This window comes from Eulemur rufifrons, chromosome 5 (assembly GCF_041146395.1).
Source record: "Eulemur rufifrons isolate Redbay chromosome 5, OSU_ERuf_1, whole genome shotgun sequence".
NCBI lineage: Eukaryota > Metazoa > Chordata > Mammalia > Primates > Lemuridae > Eulemur > Eulemur rufifrons.
Window position 1 is genome coordinate 49,062,576 of NC_090987.1, and position 17,560 is coordinate 49,080,135.

Sequence of the window (17,560 nt, forward strand, 5' to 3'; positions counted from 1 at the left end):
TTAATATCTTTAATGGCATATGCTTTGGGTTCCTTTAAGTTGGCCTGGTAGTAACCATCATACTCTTTCGATGTAGCGTAAAATATCATTTACATCGTGACCCAGTTATTGCACAATACAATCCTCATCTTTCTACTTTCAGAAGAACCAGAGATAGATTATTCTCTAGGCAGGAAATCTCAAAGAGCCAACAATGTTTCTGGTATACTCATGCCTTCCCTATAATAATCTTTTTTTGAAATTATTACATAATATTTTATATAAACAAAGGGCTATATGTAACCCACATAAATTGTGCAGCATAACAATAATCAGCTCCCCAGCATGAAAACAGAATTTCCCTAGAACCTTTTGATCTAACTGTATGCTTTTCTTCCCCGTTTTATCCCCATTCTTCCAGGACAGAGGTAACCATTATCTTGAGTTTTTATGTAAATTTTTCCTTTGCTCTTACTTTGTTATTAAAATAGTTTCTATCACACATGTATATATTTTTATTTTTTATTTTTATTTTTATTTTTTTTTTGATACAGAGTCTCACTCTGTTGCCCAGGCTAGAGTGAGTGCCGTGGCGTCAGCCTAGCTCACAGCAACCTCAAACTCCTGGGCTCAAGCGATCCTCCTGTCTCAGCCTCCCGAGTAGCTGGGACTACAGGCATGCACCACCATGCCCGGCTAATTTTTCTATATATATTTTTAGCTGTCCATATAATTTCTTTCTATTTTTAGTAGAGATGGGGTCTCGCTCTTGCTCAGGCTGGTCTCGAACTCCTGAGCTCAAACGATCCGCCCACCTCGGCCTCCCAGAGAGCTAGGATTACAGGCGTGAGCCACCGCGCCCGGCCTATATTTTTAAATAATTCCTTTTGTGCGTTTCTCAATTTTATAAAATTGCATCCTAGTAGTCTTCCGGCACTTGCCTTTTTTCATTCAATACTGTGTCTCTAAAATGCATTATTGCTTATAGCTATAGTTTATTCATTTTCACTGTAGTGTAAGTTTCCATTGTGGGAATATTGACGTGTTTTCTACTCAGTAAATATTTAGGTTGTTCCCACGCTTTTCTTTCTTAATCTTTTGACAACAATGCTTCTAAAGACATTTCTGCACGTTTCCTGTGCTCTAGGAATGTGTCTTCCTAACTCTTTTGATGCAGCATGAAATACATTTTACATTGCGACCCAGTTACTGCACAGTATAATCCTCATCTTTTGACTTATGTATTCTCATGTTTCTTTTTCTATTCTCTCTCTTTAAAACGAATACTGGTGTGACTATTTGACCTAGGGACCCAGCCTGCCTCTGAAAAACATTCCTCCAATCCAGAGCTTCCCGAACTTTAAGGTGTAAATGAAGATTCAGCTTCAGGAGGTCAGGGGTGGGGCCTGGCTATTTGCCTTCCTAATAAGCTTCCAGGGGTGGCCACTGCTGCTGGTGTGAGAAACAGCAGTACTTTGAGTAGCAGGGCTCTAGGCTGTTTCCCAAACTTCTCTGGTGACAAGAATCAGCTGGCTGCTTCTTAAAGATGAAAATTCTGGGGCTTCATTACAGTCCCAGCAAATGTGAATGAATCTCTGGGGACTAGGCCTAGAAAGCTTCACACAGCCCAGTGCTGCATAATGACATTTCAATCAACTGTGGTCTCATAAGATTATAATACCACCGTGTTTTCACTGAACCTTTTCTGTGCTTAGATATATGTAGATACACAAATACCACTGTGTTACAGTTGTCTACAGCATTCAGTACAGTAACATGCTGTGCAGGTTTGTAGCCTGAGACCAACAGGCTATACCTTATAGCCCAGGTGTGTAGTAGGCTATGCCGTCTAGGTTTGTGTAAATACAGGCTGTGATGTTCACACAATGTCAGAATCGCCTAATGACTCATTTCCCAGAACCTGTCCCTGTTGTTAAGTGATGCATGACTGCATTTAAAAAGTATGCCAGGTTATTCTTCTCATTAAAGAAGTTTAAAAGTTCCGTTCTAAGAAACATAAAGAAATACACCTAAGAGTGCAACAGCTGGACAGTCACCTTGTATATAATTAAAGTTTTGTTTCTTCTTTTTCCTTTCTTGTACCTTTTATTTTTTACTGCGCTGAATATAAACTCCAGGAAAATGTTAAATAGAAACAGTGTGCAGCTTATGTTGTACCTTAATGTGTTAACATTAAGAATGTTTGCTTATCAGGATTGTGAAATGTCATTCTGGTCTTAATTTGTTAAAAGTTTTTCTTACTATGAATGGATATTTCAACACATGTTCTTTCTGAATCTATTGAAATGATCACATGGTTTTCTTCTTTAATTTACTAATGTGATGAATTACACATATATTTTAATATTAAATCGTTATAATTAATCTAACTTGATCATGCAGTGTTTTATATGTATATGCCTGAATTTGCATATTTTGTTTAGAATGTTCACATGTATGCTCATGAATGAAGTACATTGCTCACACACATAACCTTGTTGGGTTTTGGTGTTAAGATACCAACTTCTTGGTATATTCTAGGGCTTTTTATTGGGTACATAAAAATTTACAATTGTTATATCTTCTTGATGAACTGATACTTTTAACATTATGTGATGATTCTCTGTGTCCGTTAATGCAACTACTCAGTCTCTTTAGGTTAATATTTGCCAATAATGTTTTTTTTGCATTTGTTTACTTTCAACTTTCTGTGTACACATGGCTTAGATTCATTTCTTGTAAACAGAATATGGCAGGATATTGATCTTATATTGAGTATAATTCTCTGGGTCTTTTAATTGGCAAGATCCATTTACATACATTGTCATTACTAGTATATTTGGACTTATTTCTCCCACTTTTCCATTTGCTTACTAGTTTTTACTTCCTTTTCTATACTCTTCCCCCTCTTGTCCTTTTTCTTTTTCTTTTCTTTTTCTTCCCCGTAGTTGACTAAAGGTACTATTATTCTTTAGATGGGTTACCTTTTCAGTTTTTGATCTGTTTACTTTGCTAAAAGTATCATTTTACTGCTATGCTTATATTGGTGACCCCAGAAAATTTGTCATGCCTATGTAACAATGTCTATATTTAATATCTTAAACCTCCCTTCCCAGTGATGTAAAGATCTTGTAACATGCTAACTCTGAGCATTGTCCTACCTGCTCATATGCTCTTCTTTTATTTTTTTCTGTATTGTTTTTTAAAAGCTCTAAAATTAAACATTTTTGTTATTTTATTAACATAAATTTAGATGTTTATTATTTCTTCTAGCATCTCAGACTTTTCTTCAGATACTATTTTTGTTCTTTTTGAATTTGATCCCTCATAGTAGGTTCATTGGTAGTAAATTTTTGAAATCGTCTTTATTTTATCTTGATCCTTGAAAGATGGTTTTGCTACATATATAATTCTAAGTTGATACGTTTTCTCTCAGCACTTGGAATATATTGTTCCCTTGTTTTCTGCCATCCACTGTTGCAGTTGAGAACTCTTCTGTCAGTCTAATTGCCGTTACTTTGTAGGTGATGTGCTTTGCCTCTCCAGATGCTTTTGAGATCTTTGATTTTGAGGTCTGTACTTTAACTATATTATGTCTATGTGTGAACTTAATTTTCAGTTTTCCTTTTTTTTGTATGTTATACTTTCTGTATCTTTTGATTGATCTCTTTTGTCAGTTCTGGAGATTTCTTAGACATTGTAGCTTCAGTTAGTGCCTCCCCTCTATTCTCTCTCTTCTACTTCCGGAATGCAAATTAGACATAGGTAGACAGACCCTCTAATTTTGCCCTGCATTTTTCTTTCCTGTTTTCTATTTTTATTTTCCTATTTTTATTTCTCTGTACTACATTCTAGATAATTTCCTCTGACCTATCTTCTAGTTTATTAATTCTCTTAAGCTATGTCTAATCTTGCTATTTAATCCATCTAGTGGATTTTTGTTTTATTTCAACAATACTTTTATTTCTAAAAGTTATATTAGTTGTTTTAAAATTGGGTCATTTTCATAGTGACTTATTGCATGTTCTTTTTTGTGATTATTATTATTTATTTTGGTAGAGATGGGGGGGGGTCTCACTGTGTTATTCAGGCTGGTCTTGAACTCCTGGCCTCAAGCAGTCCTCCTACCTCAGCCTCCCAAAGTGCTGGAATTATAGGTGTGAGCCACTGCACTTGGCCTGTGATTATGTTTCCAAATTTTAAAGTGTTGCTCAGATTTTATATTTTGCACCTGATAATTTGGGTGATCTAAATCTGTTGTGTTATATTTCTGCTGATTCTCACTCATGGTAGTTTTTATTCTGGTGTTTTTGGTAATCTATGTTCTGAGCTTTATCTTTGAAAATAGGAGGCCCAATTCAAGGATAATGTAGTTCATAGAAGATTTGTGCTTGTGTTTGCTGGGATCCAGGAAATAATACTGAATTTTGATGCTTTACCTACTGCTAATTATATGAGATTAGCCTGGGAACATCAGATTTGGCTTCCCTACCCTGTCCCTCGCCCAACGCTTACTCCTTAAGAGACTGCAGAGCTGATATAGGCAACTGCCATTTGCTTTCTTTTGTATAAGGACATGGTTTAATGTGTCACGAAAGACACACTGTACCCTGTACAATAAAAAAGAAGTTTTCTTATGCTGGATCTAGTTACGTTAAAGTGGGAAAGTCTTTCAGAGTAAACAATATGCCATTTTGTTATAATCAGAAATTTTAATAATTATTTTATGGATGCATTATTCATCAACTTATTAATTTATCTAACTCTCTATTTGATAAGTTTGAATATTTTATTTTGCTTTCACACCAACATATATAATGATATGATATAATGAGTGGTTATTGGGAGAGAGTTTTAATATAATTTAATATAAACATTTGTCAAACAGTTACTATAGCCAAAGACAGAAATAGTTATATACATTGCAAATTTTTATTTCAGAAGTTACATCAAATAAATGATGCAACTCATAAAATGGTCCCACATTAGGTTTTGCTGATTTACATTTAACTAGAACCAGTACCGATAATACAAGATCTGTCCTTGGGAACTGGCATTAGTTCATAGCCTGGAAATACAATCTCTTTGTGGAAAATGGAACATCTGAACACTGTTTATTTTTGGAGAGAAGTTTAGCCTTATTTAGTATACCTGGAGATAGGAAAACTCTACAAGCCAACAGTCCCACTTTTTGTGTTCACCAAGGTAGACTGTGGCCAAGAGGACCTGTATACAGGGATGCTCATTGTAGCTCTGATTGTAATAGAGAAAAAGTAGACTCAACCATTTGTTCCTCAGTAGGGAAATGGATAAGAAAACTGTGGCTTATTTATTTAATGAGATTTTATACACCATTTAAAGTGATAACTAGATCTAAATGCTTGAACTTGGCTATATCGAATGAAACTTCAGGTTGCAAAGAATGGTAGCATTTTTGTGAATTTTTAAGAATCCTAGATGTATGTAATAAAAGTACAAAAACATGTCCAGGAATGACATATAATGACCTTGGGATAGCGAGTAGGAAGGTGGCAAAATTTTATATCAGTAATATTTTATTTGTTTAATAAAAAGTGACCCAAAGCAAAACACAAAATGTTAACATTTGATATCAATAGGTACACAGGTGATAGTTTTGTTTTGTACTTTTCAGTGTGTTTTAAAGGTTTTATTATTTAAAATTTCAAAAACCTTAAACACTAACAATAAAATGTTTAAAATAAAAACATCTTTCAACCCTTTTAGCGCAGCTAGTCTTATTTTGTACAGTTAATTCAGGCAGAATGAAATCTGAGTAATGTTATTGTCACTGTGGGTATTATCACTAATGTGGGTTTTATCAGTACCCACAGTTCTTTAATTTAGAAGGTGTCAACAGCACATTTTTACCCACTCTTTTTTCCAAACTCTATTCAACAAACTTTTTACTTAAAATTTCAAACTTAAAAAATTCTTTAAAAAATTTATCCTGAAAGACATGGTGAAATTATCCTGAAACCAGGTACCTTCAGTGACTAAACCATGGCATAACATATAGTATTTTACTTTATTTTATAAATGTACAAACCAAACCAAGACCACACATTTGTACACACTGCTCTTTCAGGGTTACCTAACACGGTTAGAGAATGCTCCTTCTAGGTAGTCAATGGTGACATGTTTGGAGTGTTATGAAGCCTTTAGGCCTCTTGCCTGAGAGGATCTGTGTTCTTACCATAAGTGTATGTCTTAGACATTTTATTGTGAAAGACGGTCCTTCACATTTCCCCTAAAATGTGAATAGGAATTCCCGCTTTCTAATGAAACTGAAATAAATGTAATCCATATAATTGGCATGTGAATAGTCCATTTCTCAGCAACATGGGCAGTAGGTTACTTACCTTTACGATTTAGGCCAAGTTCATACCAGCATACAGAAAACATGAAGGACATGGTGAGACTGTGTCCATCTTAAACCAAGAAATAAAGTCAAATGTTTGATTTTATGTAGAGTTTGGCATTGCTGCACTTTCCTTAATTTACTCTCTAAGACTTAGTTTCATCTCTTAAATTAGTACTGTTTATGAAATTTAGCTTGTTTTTCATGAAGATGTTACTCTTCATTTATATAGGTTTTTTGATATATTTAAGAAAAACAGATTGTTTTCAAGGGCATTTCTTGAGTCTAATTACAATAAAATGTGAAAACAATGTAATATATATGGAAAGTAGTCTGGTAGAAGAGACTACTCAAATTTATATAATTTTTATGATAAGTTTTAATTTATTCTGATACATCACAGGTATATGGATGCCTGGAGGGTAGTGTAAATTAAAGATTGATGTATTTCAGAATTTTCAACTTGACTGACAAAGATTCTTTTTTAACTCTGGAAAGCACTGACTAATTCAAAAACTATTGCTTTGTCACTTGAAAACAATTCCATGTCCCTAGAATCTTTACTGCTTAGGAATATTGAATTATTGGGTAACATTAACTGTAATATTAATCAGGCCTTTGCTCTGATGCAACTGGATAGTAAAGTAAACGAAGCTATTGTTTTATTGTTGTCACCCTCTCGTGTGACTGGTAAGGCGGAAATACAGCAGCTGAAGGCTCCGGAGGGCCCCGCCGCGCCATTCTGGCTGCTCCCCCTTTGTTGCAATAGGCCTCTGTGGAGCTCACGGAGAGGTGGCAAAGAGAAAGCTGGCAGCAGGAGCACTGGTTGTAATCTAGGTTTTTGATTATCAATGACAGGATCCTAAAATTACACCCAAATATCTCTCACAGGTTCTGAAATTGAGTTTCTGAAAAAGCTCTGCAGTAGTGATGGAAAGTACAGTGCAGAGTTCCAGAGAAATGAGCCGCGAATTGAACCTGCAATGGAAATCGATCCTATCAGTCAGTTTTTGCCCTTACTCTTGGAAAAACAGGACCGAATGTGAAAGTAGCCAGGATCGCTGATTAAATGGGATGCTGAAGGCGCTGGAGGCTAGAACTGGGCTTGCAGGTTCCTTGGGTCGGGACTGTAACTGTCAGCCTTCTCTGTTTGAAACCTGGCTCAAACTGGCAGAAAGAGAACAGAATGAAAAATGCGACAGGCATCAGCAGGGGAATTGGTATAAGAGCGCCCTGACTAAGCTTCCTGTATGACGGCCAGTGCAGTCTGTAAGGAGCCCATTCTAGTCTCTCATCATGAGTCAATGGGGCCTGTCACGATGCTTATTCTGGGGATGGGGGATGCATCAGTGTGGTCCGAGGATATGAGTGTGAAGAGAAATGGCCTTGGAATCAATTCCTATCCTCAGTAGCTTCTTCCAGAGTGTGAGTCAAGAGGAACAGATACCCTACAGCTAGTGGTCCTATGGATATAATTCATCACCCTGGTATCTAACTGTAAGAGATTTATATTGTGCACGTAGAATGGTAGTAATGGTATGCCAAGATTTTTTGGGCAGTGTTTGTATTCTACTCCCAGAAATGCAGTGTGAATTGCAATTAACCTACCAAAATTACACATTTCTGGTTATGAAGTTGCTATTTGTTTTCTACAGTGTGATATATTTCTACAGTGATGCCCTTGAAAAGTCTCCAGTGACGGTCTGGTCCTGTGGCTCACACCTGTAATCACAGCATTTTGTGAGGCTGAAGCAGGAGGATCACTTGAGGTCAAGAGTTCAAAACCGGCCTGGTTAACACAGTGAAACCTTATCTCTACAAAAAATAAGAAAAATTAGCCAGGCATGGTGGCACACACCTGTAGTTCCAGCTATTTGGAAGGCTGAGGTAGGAAGATTGCTTAAGCCCAGGAGTTTGAGGCTGCACTGAGCTATGACCACTCCACTGCACTGTAGCCTAGGTGACAGAGTGGGACCCCGTCTCTGTCAAAAAATAAGAAAAATTGGCCAGGGGTGGTGGCACGCACCTGTAGTCCCGATTGCTTACAAGGCTGAGACAGGAGGATCACTTGAGCCCAGGAGTTCAAAGCGCCAGTGAGCTATGATCATACCACTGCACTCTAGCCTAGGTGACAGAGTGAGACCCTGTCTCTAAAGGGAAAAAAAAAAAAAACCAAAGTCTTCAGCGATCACCAGTATAACTCAGTAGAGTAAATAAACCCTGTGGAATGCCTCATTCACAGTTAGCAGCACATTAATAGAAATGGTTCTGCAGAAACACTGAAAATAAAGGTACTATAAAACACTAACTTAGACATAATCATAAATCCATTGCTGGTCAGAACTCAATTTTGTAGAATGGCAGAAGAAAAGGGAAAAAAGCATTGAAATCAGGCAGTGTGCTGAGGATGAGTGGCAAGAATTGTCAGCTTTCCTTAGTCATTGGACGTAGCCTATCAATACTACCCTTAAAGGAGGCTGCTATCACAGGTACATGGTAGCACACAGCATTTCAGTTGTATGTATCTGTGTTTTGCTAGCCTTCCCCAATTCACTTCACTTTGCCTTTGGGCCATGGCAAAAGAAAATGACAATGCTCTATCTGAGGTAGCCCCTGTCCCCTGTGTCATGGTGCTGATTCAACTTCTCTCTTAAGCTTTTGACAGATGGGAAGAGTGTTTAGGAATCAAAATAGCCTTCATCCCTACCCCTACTGATACTGACCCTGCTGTGTTGATATCAACATATTATAGACACAAGAGAACCATACACCGTAGTCAAAGGCACAAAAGGAAATACCCTGTAAAAGCTTCTGTAAACCAAAGCTTTGCCTTGGTTAACCTGGAACTTGAAGATACAAGGCAGTGAGCTCAAGCCTCTTTTCATCTAAGGTTTAGACTTCATACAGCATCTGTTTCTAGTGTGTTAATTATCACTCCTGCCAATGGGGACTTTGGAGCCTTGGTCATAGAGATGATTGTTTTGTGTGAAGCTTAGCTATTTTATTAATACTTGGCAAATGTATGGGAAATTTGAGACACAGTTTTACCCAGATGGAATTCTAAGAGGTACTAACAAAGAGGGAGGGAGCTTACATTTCAGAAACACTTGCCCTGTAGGCAGACTGAACCTTTTTTTTTTAAGCCCGGGGCTTAGTTTAAGTGTGTATTTTCTTGGCTAAGGAATACTGAAATGATGCAGACTTATTTATGCAGTGGGAAACAGTTTTCCATTGAAATTAAGTTAGAATTGCCCTGCTTGTTTAAACTAATATCTGAAGCCTTTAGTCATTTTATTAATCAGTAAAATTGATGCAAACCTTAGGAAAATGCTTTAGAACAGTCCTTGTGGAGAACTGTTATTAATAAGGAAAAGGGCAAAGAGACACATTAATCTATTTATGTATGTGGGATCTGGAGCTTATTAAAAGTTTTTATGAACATTCAGCTAATGAAGCATTATATAAAATTAGACATTTCCTTTAAATTGTAAAAAAAAATCACTAATGGGGAAAATATTCAATGTTATTTCTAAATAACTTACATATGATATTTTTCCTATATTAGTAATTTAAATATAAAAAGTTAATGTAGTAATAGGGAACGTTTCCATGAGAATGCCACTCAAGATTCCTTGGAGGAGTTTTCTTCTTACCTGTCCATGGTTTCTAGAATTATTACAGGATAGAGTAGAATGAATGATCATTATTAACCTCATGTCATAATTTAAGCAGATATCTAATCCTATCTTGCACATATAAAACATCATTTCACTTTAAACATTTTCCTTTGTTGGAGGTCACAGATAAAGGGAGTGGTTCTAAGTTCTCTCTAGGTCCTAAATGATGGATAAGACATTTTTGAGAATAGGCAAGAACTACTTTAGTATTGATTATATGGAATTCTGTGCAAATCAAAACCCCAAAAGGCCTGGAGTTCTGCTCAGAAGTTTATGTTCTCTCATCCATTATATTATTCCATGCTGAATTCGCAAGCTATTATGCTTATGCTTTCCAATTATATAATTATAAATTCATGTTTAAAGCCTATGTGTCAGTATCAAGATTGGTTACTTGCATCAGAGATCCAAAGGAAAAGAGGCTTAAATAAGATAGCATTTAGGCTGAGTGCGGTAGCTCACTTCTATAATCCTAGCACTCTGAGAGGCTGAGGTGGAAAGATTGCTTGAGGCCAGAAATTCAAGACCAGCTTGAGCAAGAGTGAGACCCTGTCTCTACAAAAAATAGAAAAATTAGCCAGGCTTGGTGGCATTCCCATAGTCCCAGCTACTCAGAAGGCCGAGGCAGGAGGATCACTTGAGCCCAGGCGCTTGAGGTTGCTGTAAGCTATGTAACACCACTGCGTTCTAGCTGGACCCTGTGTCAAAATAAATAAATATATAAGTAAATAATAAACAATCACATTTAATTTTTCCTAATGAAAAGTTTGAAAGTAGGAGGTTTGTGGCTGATGTGGTAACTCAGTGGTTATCAGGAACTCAAGCTTCTCCGTCATCATTGCTTTGGATTCTTAACATTTAAGTACCTCAAGTTCATCATGTCTGAGCGAGTTCCAAATACCATATCCTCCATCCAGCTAATGGGAATGAAGAAGGAACAAAGATGGTGTTCCCTTTAAGAACACCTCCCAGAAACTGTTCTTGACATTTCATCTTATGTGCTATTCATCAGAACTTAGACACAGGGCCACATCTTGCTACAGAAGAGAAGGGAGTTTTTATTCTGGGTGGCTTTATGCCTAGCTCAAATTTAGGGATTATTCAGGAAGAAGAGAAGACCAGATGTTGAGGACAAGTAGGAATATTTGTGACATTTGAGCTTCACTAGGGCTTTTATAATTCTTTTCTCTTATGTTTTCTTTTTTCTCCTTTTCTTTTCTAAACAGATCCCATGCGTGGCCCAAGGAAACTGGAAGTAGTGGAAGTCAAATCTCGACAAATCACTATCCGCTGGGAGCCATTTGGATATAATGTAACTCGTTGCCATAGTTATAATCTCACTGTCCACTACTGTTACCAAGTTGGAGGACAAGAACAAGTACGAGAAGAAGTAAGCTGGGACACAGAAAACTCACACCCTCAACACACAATCACTAACCTGTCACCATATACCAATGTTAGTGTGAAACTCATCCTCATGAATCCTGAGGGACGGAAGGAAAGTCAAGAAATCATAGTACAGACAGATGAAGATCGTGAGTACTTTTAAATGATTATGTGAAAAATGTTCTTTTAAAAAGCAACTTTTGTTTCTTTTCAGATATTTATCTTGAAACAGAAGAAAGAACTGCCAACTTTATTGAATAATACACATGTGTATCTGTATTCTTAAGCATGGATTTAGAAAGGATAATGGGAATAAAGATGTAGAAATTTATTTCTATTCTTTATTAGTCATATAGTTACTTTGCTGTCTATAATCCTTCCATATTGCTTTAAATGGTTCTTCATACAAGTTTTTTTATGTTGGACTGAAAAAATTGTGGTTTTGGTATTAGATTATTTATATGAAATGCTTGTTTAAATATATTTAAATGGCATTCTGAAACATCTTTCATAGTTCAGATAAAAATTCAGCACAAAATAGAGGCTGCCCTTACTTTTCAACACAGGGCTGAGAAACTATACCAAGTTGGTGGTTGTGAAATAGATCATTTTTTCCCACAAGGACAATGTTGAAACTAGATATTACCTTAATAAACAAATACTTAACAAATAAACCATGCACATCACCAGCAACTCACCAATAAAATAGCAAATACACAACTGCAGTAGACTTCTAAAATAATCTAAAATAATAAAATCATTCCTTGAATTCCATAGCATGGATATAAATGTGTTTTACACTGATTTTACAGGGAACCCTTGCATACAATAATGCATTCATATGGTACATAAAATACAGTGGCAGTGTATTTTATATTTAGTTTGACATAAAATTCATTTTTTGGCATAAAAATAAGTGCAAAGAACTTGGGAAACCCAGTAATGAATAAACACTATTCCTTGGGAAAATAGGTGTTTAACTTTTTGTTTCTTCATACAAGTGATTACATAATTTTAACCATCGATTAAATCACAAATTAAATGTTTATGATGGTACTTTATTGTTTCTTTTAAAGAGCTATCAAAGTATGTTTGGGTGCCTTTGCCTGCCCACCACCACGCATGTTGCTGTCGAAGAAAAACGTGGCAGCAGCCAGAGTACATGATGAGCTCCCCTCACATCCTCACTTTCCTCTCTTGTCACGCCTCCATCCTGCTTGTGTTGGTTCCTCTCGAACACCCTTTTGATATGGTTGTTTCTGGTGGGAGCCTTAGCCTGATGCAAGCCATTCAGTGAAGACTGAGACCAGAACCCTGTGTCTGTTTCTTCCAACTCTCCCTCGTCTCCCGGGAAGGAAGACAGAGGGTGTCGCATTGTCAGCAAGTCATCGCTGGCCCCTTCCTCCCTTGTGTTTCTATATTTATTCTGGTCCTAACTTCTGTCGTTTATACTTCCAGAGTTTTGTACTGTTCTTTTCTCTCAACTTCCACTGCCTATATTCAGATTCTTATTATTTTATGCTGCGATTTCTATAATTGTTTCTAACCTTTCTGTGTGGTTTTAGCCTTTGTTCATTCTTATGCCCACCCCCCCCCCAACTTACTCACTATACTAATCTTTAAAATACATTTTCATTGTGTCAGTCTCTCTGCAAGAATCTTCAGTAGCTCTTCCTCTTTATCTTTCATCCAAAGCCTCGGCTTGTTCAAGGTCTTCTGTGTTCTTGGCTCATACTCCAGAAGTAGTAACTTCTCCTGTGCAGCAGCTCCTTCTGCAGAGGTGTCTCTCAGCACTGGTCCCTGTGCCACCCTCCGAGCACACATCCTGGGTGCCTCCTCATTGCCTGTCTGTTCCCTTCTGCCAGTGCTTTTCCACCCTCTGCTCCTCAGTTCCACCTCCAGTTCTTCTCAAGTTTCAGATCCTTCAGAAAGCTGTCCAACTCTTCCAGCCCATGCTACTCACATCCTTCTGACCTGATTTGCACTCGATAAGATCCTTAAATCTCTGAACCTCAAATTCATCATCCGAGAAGACCCAAGGAGGTTCAATGATGTCCAGATCACACGGTTTAATTATTGGAGAATCCTAACCCAAAACAAAAAGACTTTAGAAAATACAGAAGAAAGAAATAGAATAATTGACAAAGAATATACAGTTTGAAGAGAAAAGAATGGGGAATGGATCACTTTGTTTATCTATTAACAAAGGTTACAATTCATTGAACATTGTGAGTTTTATTGTAGGATAATATTTTTGCTAAAATAGTGCTTATTCAAACAGAAAGCATGTGGAAAAAATTTACCTATTACTGTTAAGAGTATCACTAGACAGTATAGGGCTAAATTATACAGACTTAGAAATTATCGCTATATATCCCAAATCCTAAACTCCTAGAACTTTTAAAAGCAAGTATTGACCTAAGTTCCTATGGGGTACTATCTTCCCTAATTTAATTAATCTTATGGTGTTTTTTTAAAAAATTCACTTTATCTGTTTCTGACATTAAAATAATTATACAAATCTCAGGTTTTCTTGGCAACATTTCCATGATGTCATCAATTACAGGGCCTCCACCAGTACATTGTAATAAGTTTATCCTTTTAAGATATCCTCTGATTAACATAATTTTGAATACCTCCCTTTTTATATTAGTATTTTATTCTCTTTTATACTGTTATACTTGAATGAAACCGAAAGTTTGTTTTTTCTACACGGATTAACAAATACTCTCAAACAAGAAATGTCATCACAAAATAACAGAGCCACTCATCATCATTATCTTGCTACTGTGAGAAAACTGATGATGATGTCATAATAAACACTTTCAAGATAAAGAAAAATCTTAACAGAGTTTTCTCAGGCACAGCCTATTTCAGTTCAACTTCTGATTATGATGAACATGTTAGTCTCAGAGTCTGGAATTCAGATTTTCTTGGAACTCACCAGTGTCATCACTTCTTAAATACCTTGTTTTTCTTTGCTTTGATGTAGCCTCACATAGATTTCTTCAACTTAAGAATAACAATTAATTTCATATTGCTATATTTAGAGTCCGGACATTAGAAATCAACATAATGCAACTTCTTCATTTTAGAAATGAGGTAACTGAGACCCAAGGAGGTTCAATGATGTCCAAATTACACAGTTTAATTATTGGAGAGTCTTAAATTAGAACCCAGGCTTCCCATTGGAATCAGTCATTTATTTGTTTGTTTGTTTGTTTGTTAATACTTGACTCTATTTGAAATAACTGCAGATGTCCGACATCTACCTATAAGTAACCCCCCAACTCAAAAACGCACACTGCCTATGAGTCCTTTTGAAATTCTAGGCAATCTTTCCAACCTGTGGCAGTGTTAGCAACCATCAAAAACTATGCCTGTCCTCCCACAGTCTAAAACACTTCTTTAATCCCCTTTTGTAAAACTTTCTTGAGATGTGTTTGTCCTTTCATCACCTGGTGAGCATTTGGATTGTTTCCACTTTTTGGCTATTATGAATTATGCTGCTGTGAATATTCATACACAAGTTTTTGAGTTGACGTGTTTTTAGTTCTTGTGGGTACGTACCTAGGAGTGGAATTGCTAGGTCATGATGTAAAATCTACCCATATTTAATCAGCTGAAGAACTGTCAGACTGTTTTCAAAGTAGCTGTATGATTTTACATTCCCTCCAGCAGTGTATGAGGTTTCTGATTTCTCTACATTCTTGCCAGCACTTAGTAGTATCGTCTTTTGATTAGGGCAATTCCAGTCGATATGAGGTGATATCTCATTATGCTTTTGATTTGCAGTCTCCTGCTGGCTAGTGATGTTGAGCATCTTTTCATGTGCTTATTGGCCATTTGTTTATCTTCTTTGGAGAGCTGTTTATTCAGATCCTTTGCCCATTTCTAAATGGGCTGTTTTCTTATCATTGGGTTTTAATAGTTCCTTTTGTATTCTAGATACAAATTTCTTATCATGATTATGACATGCAGAAACATCTCCCACTCTGTGTCTTGTCTTTTTTTTTAACAGCACCATTTGAATCATAAAAGTTTTCCATTTTGATGACGTGCAGTTTATCTATATTTTCTTTTGTTGCCTTTGGTGTCACATCTAACAAACCATTGCCTAATCCAAGGTCATGAAGATTTACACTTGTGCTTTCTTCTAAGGGTTTTATAGTGTGAGTTCTTACAACTAAGTCTTTAATCTATTTTGATTTAATTTTTATGCGTGGTGTGAGATAGAAATCCAGCTTCATTCTTTTGCATGTGGATATCCGGTTATGTCAGCACCATTTGTTGAAAAGATTATTCTCTCCTCATTGAATTTTCCTGGCACTCTTATTGAAAGTCAATTGGCTGCAAATGTAAGGGTTTATTTCTGGGATTCTCAGTTCTCCTCCGCTGATACATATCTGTCCTTATGCCAATACCACACTGTCTTAATTACTGTAGCTTCGCAGTAAGTTTTGAAATCAGGACATGAGTCTTTACCAACTGCTTATTGATCACTCCTCCATCACCAAACAATTTGATCCCATACCCCCAAATGTGTATTTATTGATAAAGTGTAGCTATCCTATAAATAGGATACACTGAATTCTATATAATACAAAGCATACTCAAAAACTGAATTTACAATGATGATGAAATAAATAATAATATTAAATATTATTTCACAGAAAATTGGCAAGTAAATTTCCATTTTCCCTTATAAGAAGGTATTGCATATTTTAAGTTTTGAAAAAATGGCATTTTTCCAAATCTTAATATTATTAAGAAATAAAATATAATTTTTAAAAACTGTATTGCTATTTCATCTAAATCAACTTCTATTCTGTATGTACTTTTAATATATTAGTACAGTAGTTCATACATATTCTCTGACATACTTTTGTTATTCAATATTATGGTTATAAAATGCATCCACGATGATATATATAATCGTCATTTATTTTCAGTCCTTTCAGTATTTTATCATGTGAATATAACACAATTTATTTAAGCCAATTGGTTTTTTTCCAATTTGTTATTACTACTGTTATCATTATTAAAAAGCACTGCTATGTGAACATTCTTGTATATGTCCTTTGCTACATGTATGCAAGAATTTTACTAGGGAACCTGGAGGTAGGATCATTGGGTCGTATGGTTTGTGCACCTTCAACTTTACTAAATACTACCAAATTATTTTCCAAAGTGGCCTTACCAATTTACACTCCCATAAGCAGTGTGTGAGAATTCTCATTGATTCATATCCTTCTTCTTTTCTTTTGGAAGAATGAAAAAGTTTATTTAGAAGGTGCTTACTGAGCTCTAATTGATTCAAACTTTTTTTTAAAATGTTGAAATTTTTTAAAAAAAAAATAAGGATGATGTAGCTAATACAGTTTTAGATTTTAGATTTTTAAAAGAAAATTTGAATGTACGCATAGACTGTTAAAATCATGTGCCTCAACAGAAGCTTAAAACCTACCAAGTCTAGAAAACTCTACTTTGACTTTTTTTTTTTTTTGGTTTGTTACTCATTCATTTCCTATTCTCCTTTAGTCCCAGGTGCTGTTCCTACTGAATCCATCCAAGGAAGTACCTTTGAAGAGAAGATATTTCTTCAATGGAGAGAACCAACTCAAACATATGGTGTAATTACTTTATATGAGGTAGTGTATACATTTGTTAGTAATTTAATTTTTTACTATAATTTCTTATGGAAATCAAGGCTATGTAGTTTTTAAAAATACATAATGACATATAATGCCTTTTAAGACGTTAATGTTTTCAATAGTTATATGATTATTGCACAGAAACAAAAATTTAAAATTAAGTTTTTAAATTGCGTATAATTTCAGGATACATCTTTACAATGAGTTGGATGTTTCCAGATTATATGTTATTATATGTTAATACCCAGCATAACATTAAAAACAATAAGTATTTTGAAACATACATTGATTAAGAGGCAACCACAGAATTCTATTCTTGCTTAGCTATGAAATATGTTACTACTGAATTATAGAAGAACACTGATTATCCAATTAGCAGCCAATAAAAATTGCCTCAGGGGTAACAATATAATAGTGTCTTTTGGTTTCTTAGTATTAGCAAAACATCCTTTAGACTTCTGTGACATAGTTTTGTCTACTGAGGC

General features: G+C 35.8%; 1 protein-coding gene across 8 annotated transcripts in view; it reads left to right on the forward strand.

The window, feature by feature from the left end:
* Nucleotides 1-17,560, forward strand: part of PTPRM (protein tyrosine phosphatase receptor type M) — a 762,555-nt gene that overhangs the window by 432,307 nt on the left and 312,688 nt on the right. For all 8 annotated transcript variants that reach the window (XM_069468544.1, XM_069468545.1, XM_069468547.1 and 5 more), the window contains 2 exons: nt 11,262-11,570; nt 16,963-17,072. In XM_069468544.1, coding sequence (XP_069324645.1) covers nt 11,262-11,570; nt 16,963-17,072 — 419 coding nt within the window. The remainder of the gene's footprint in view (nt 1-11,261; nt 11,571-16,962; nt 17,073-17,560) is intronic.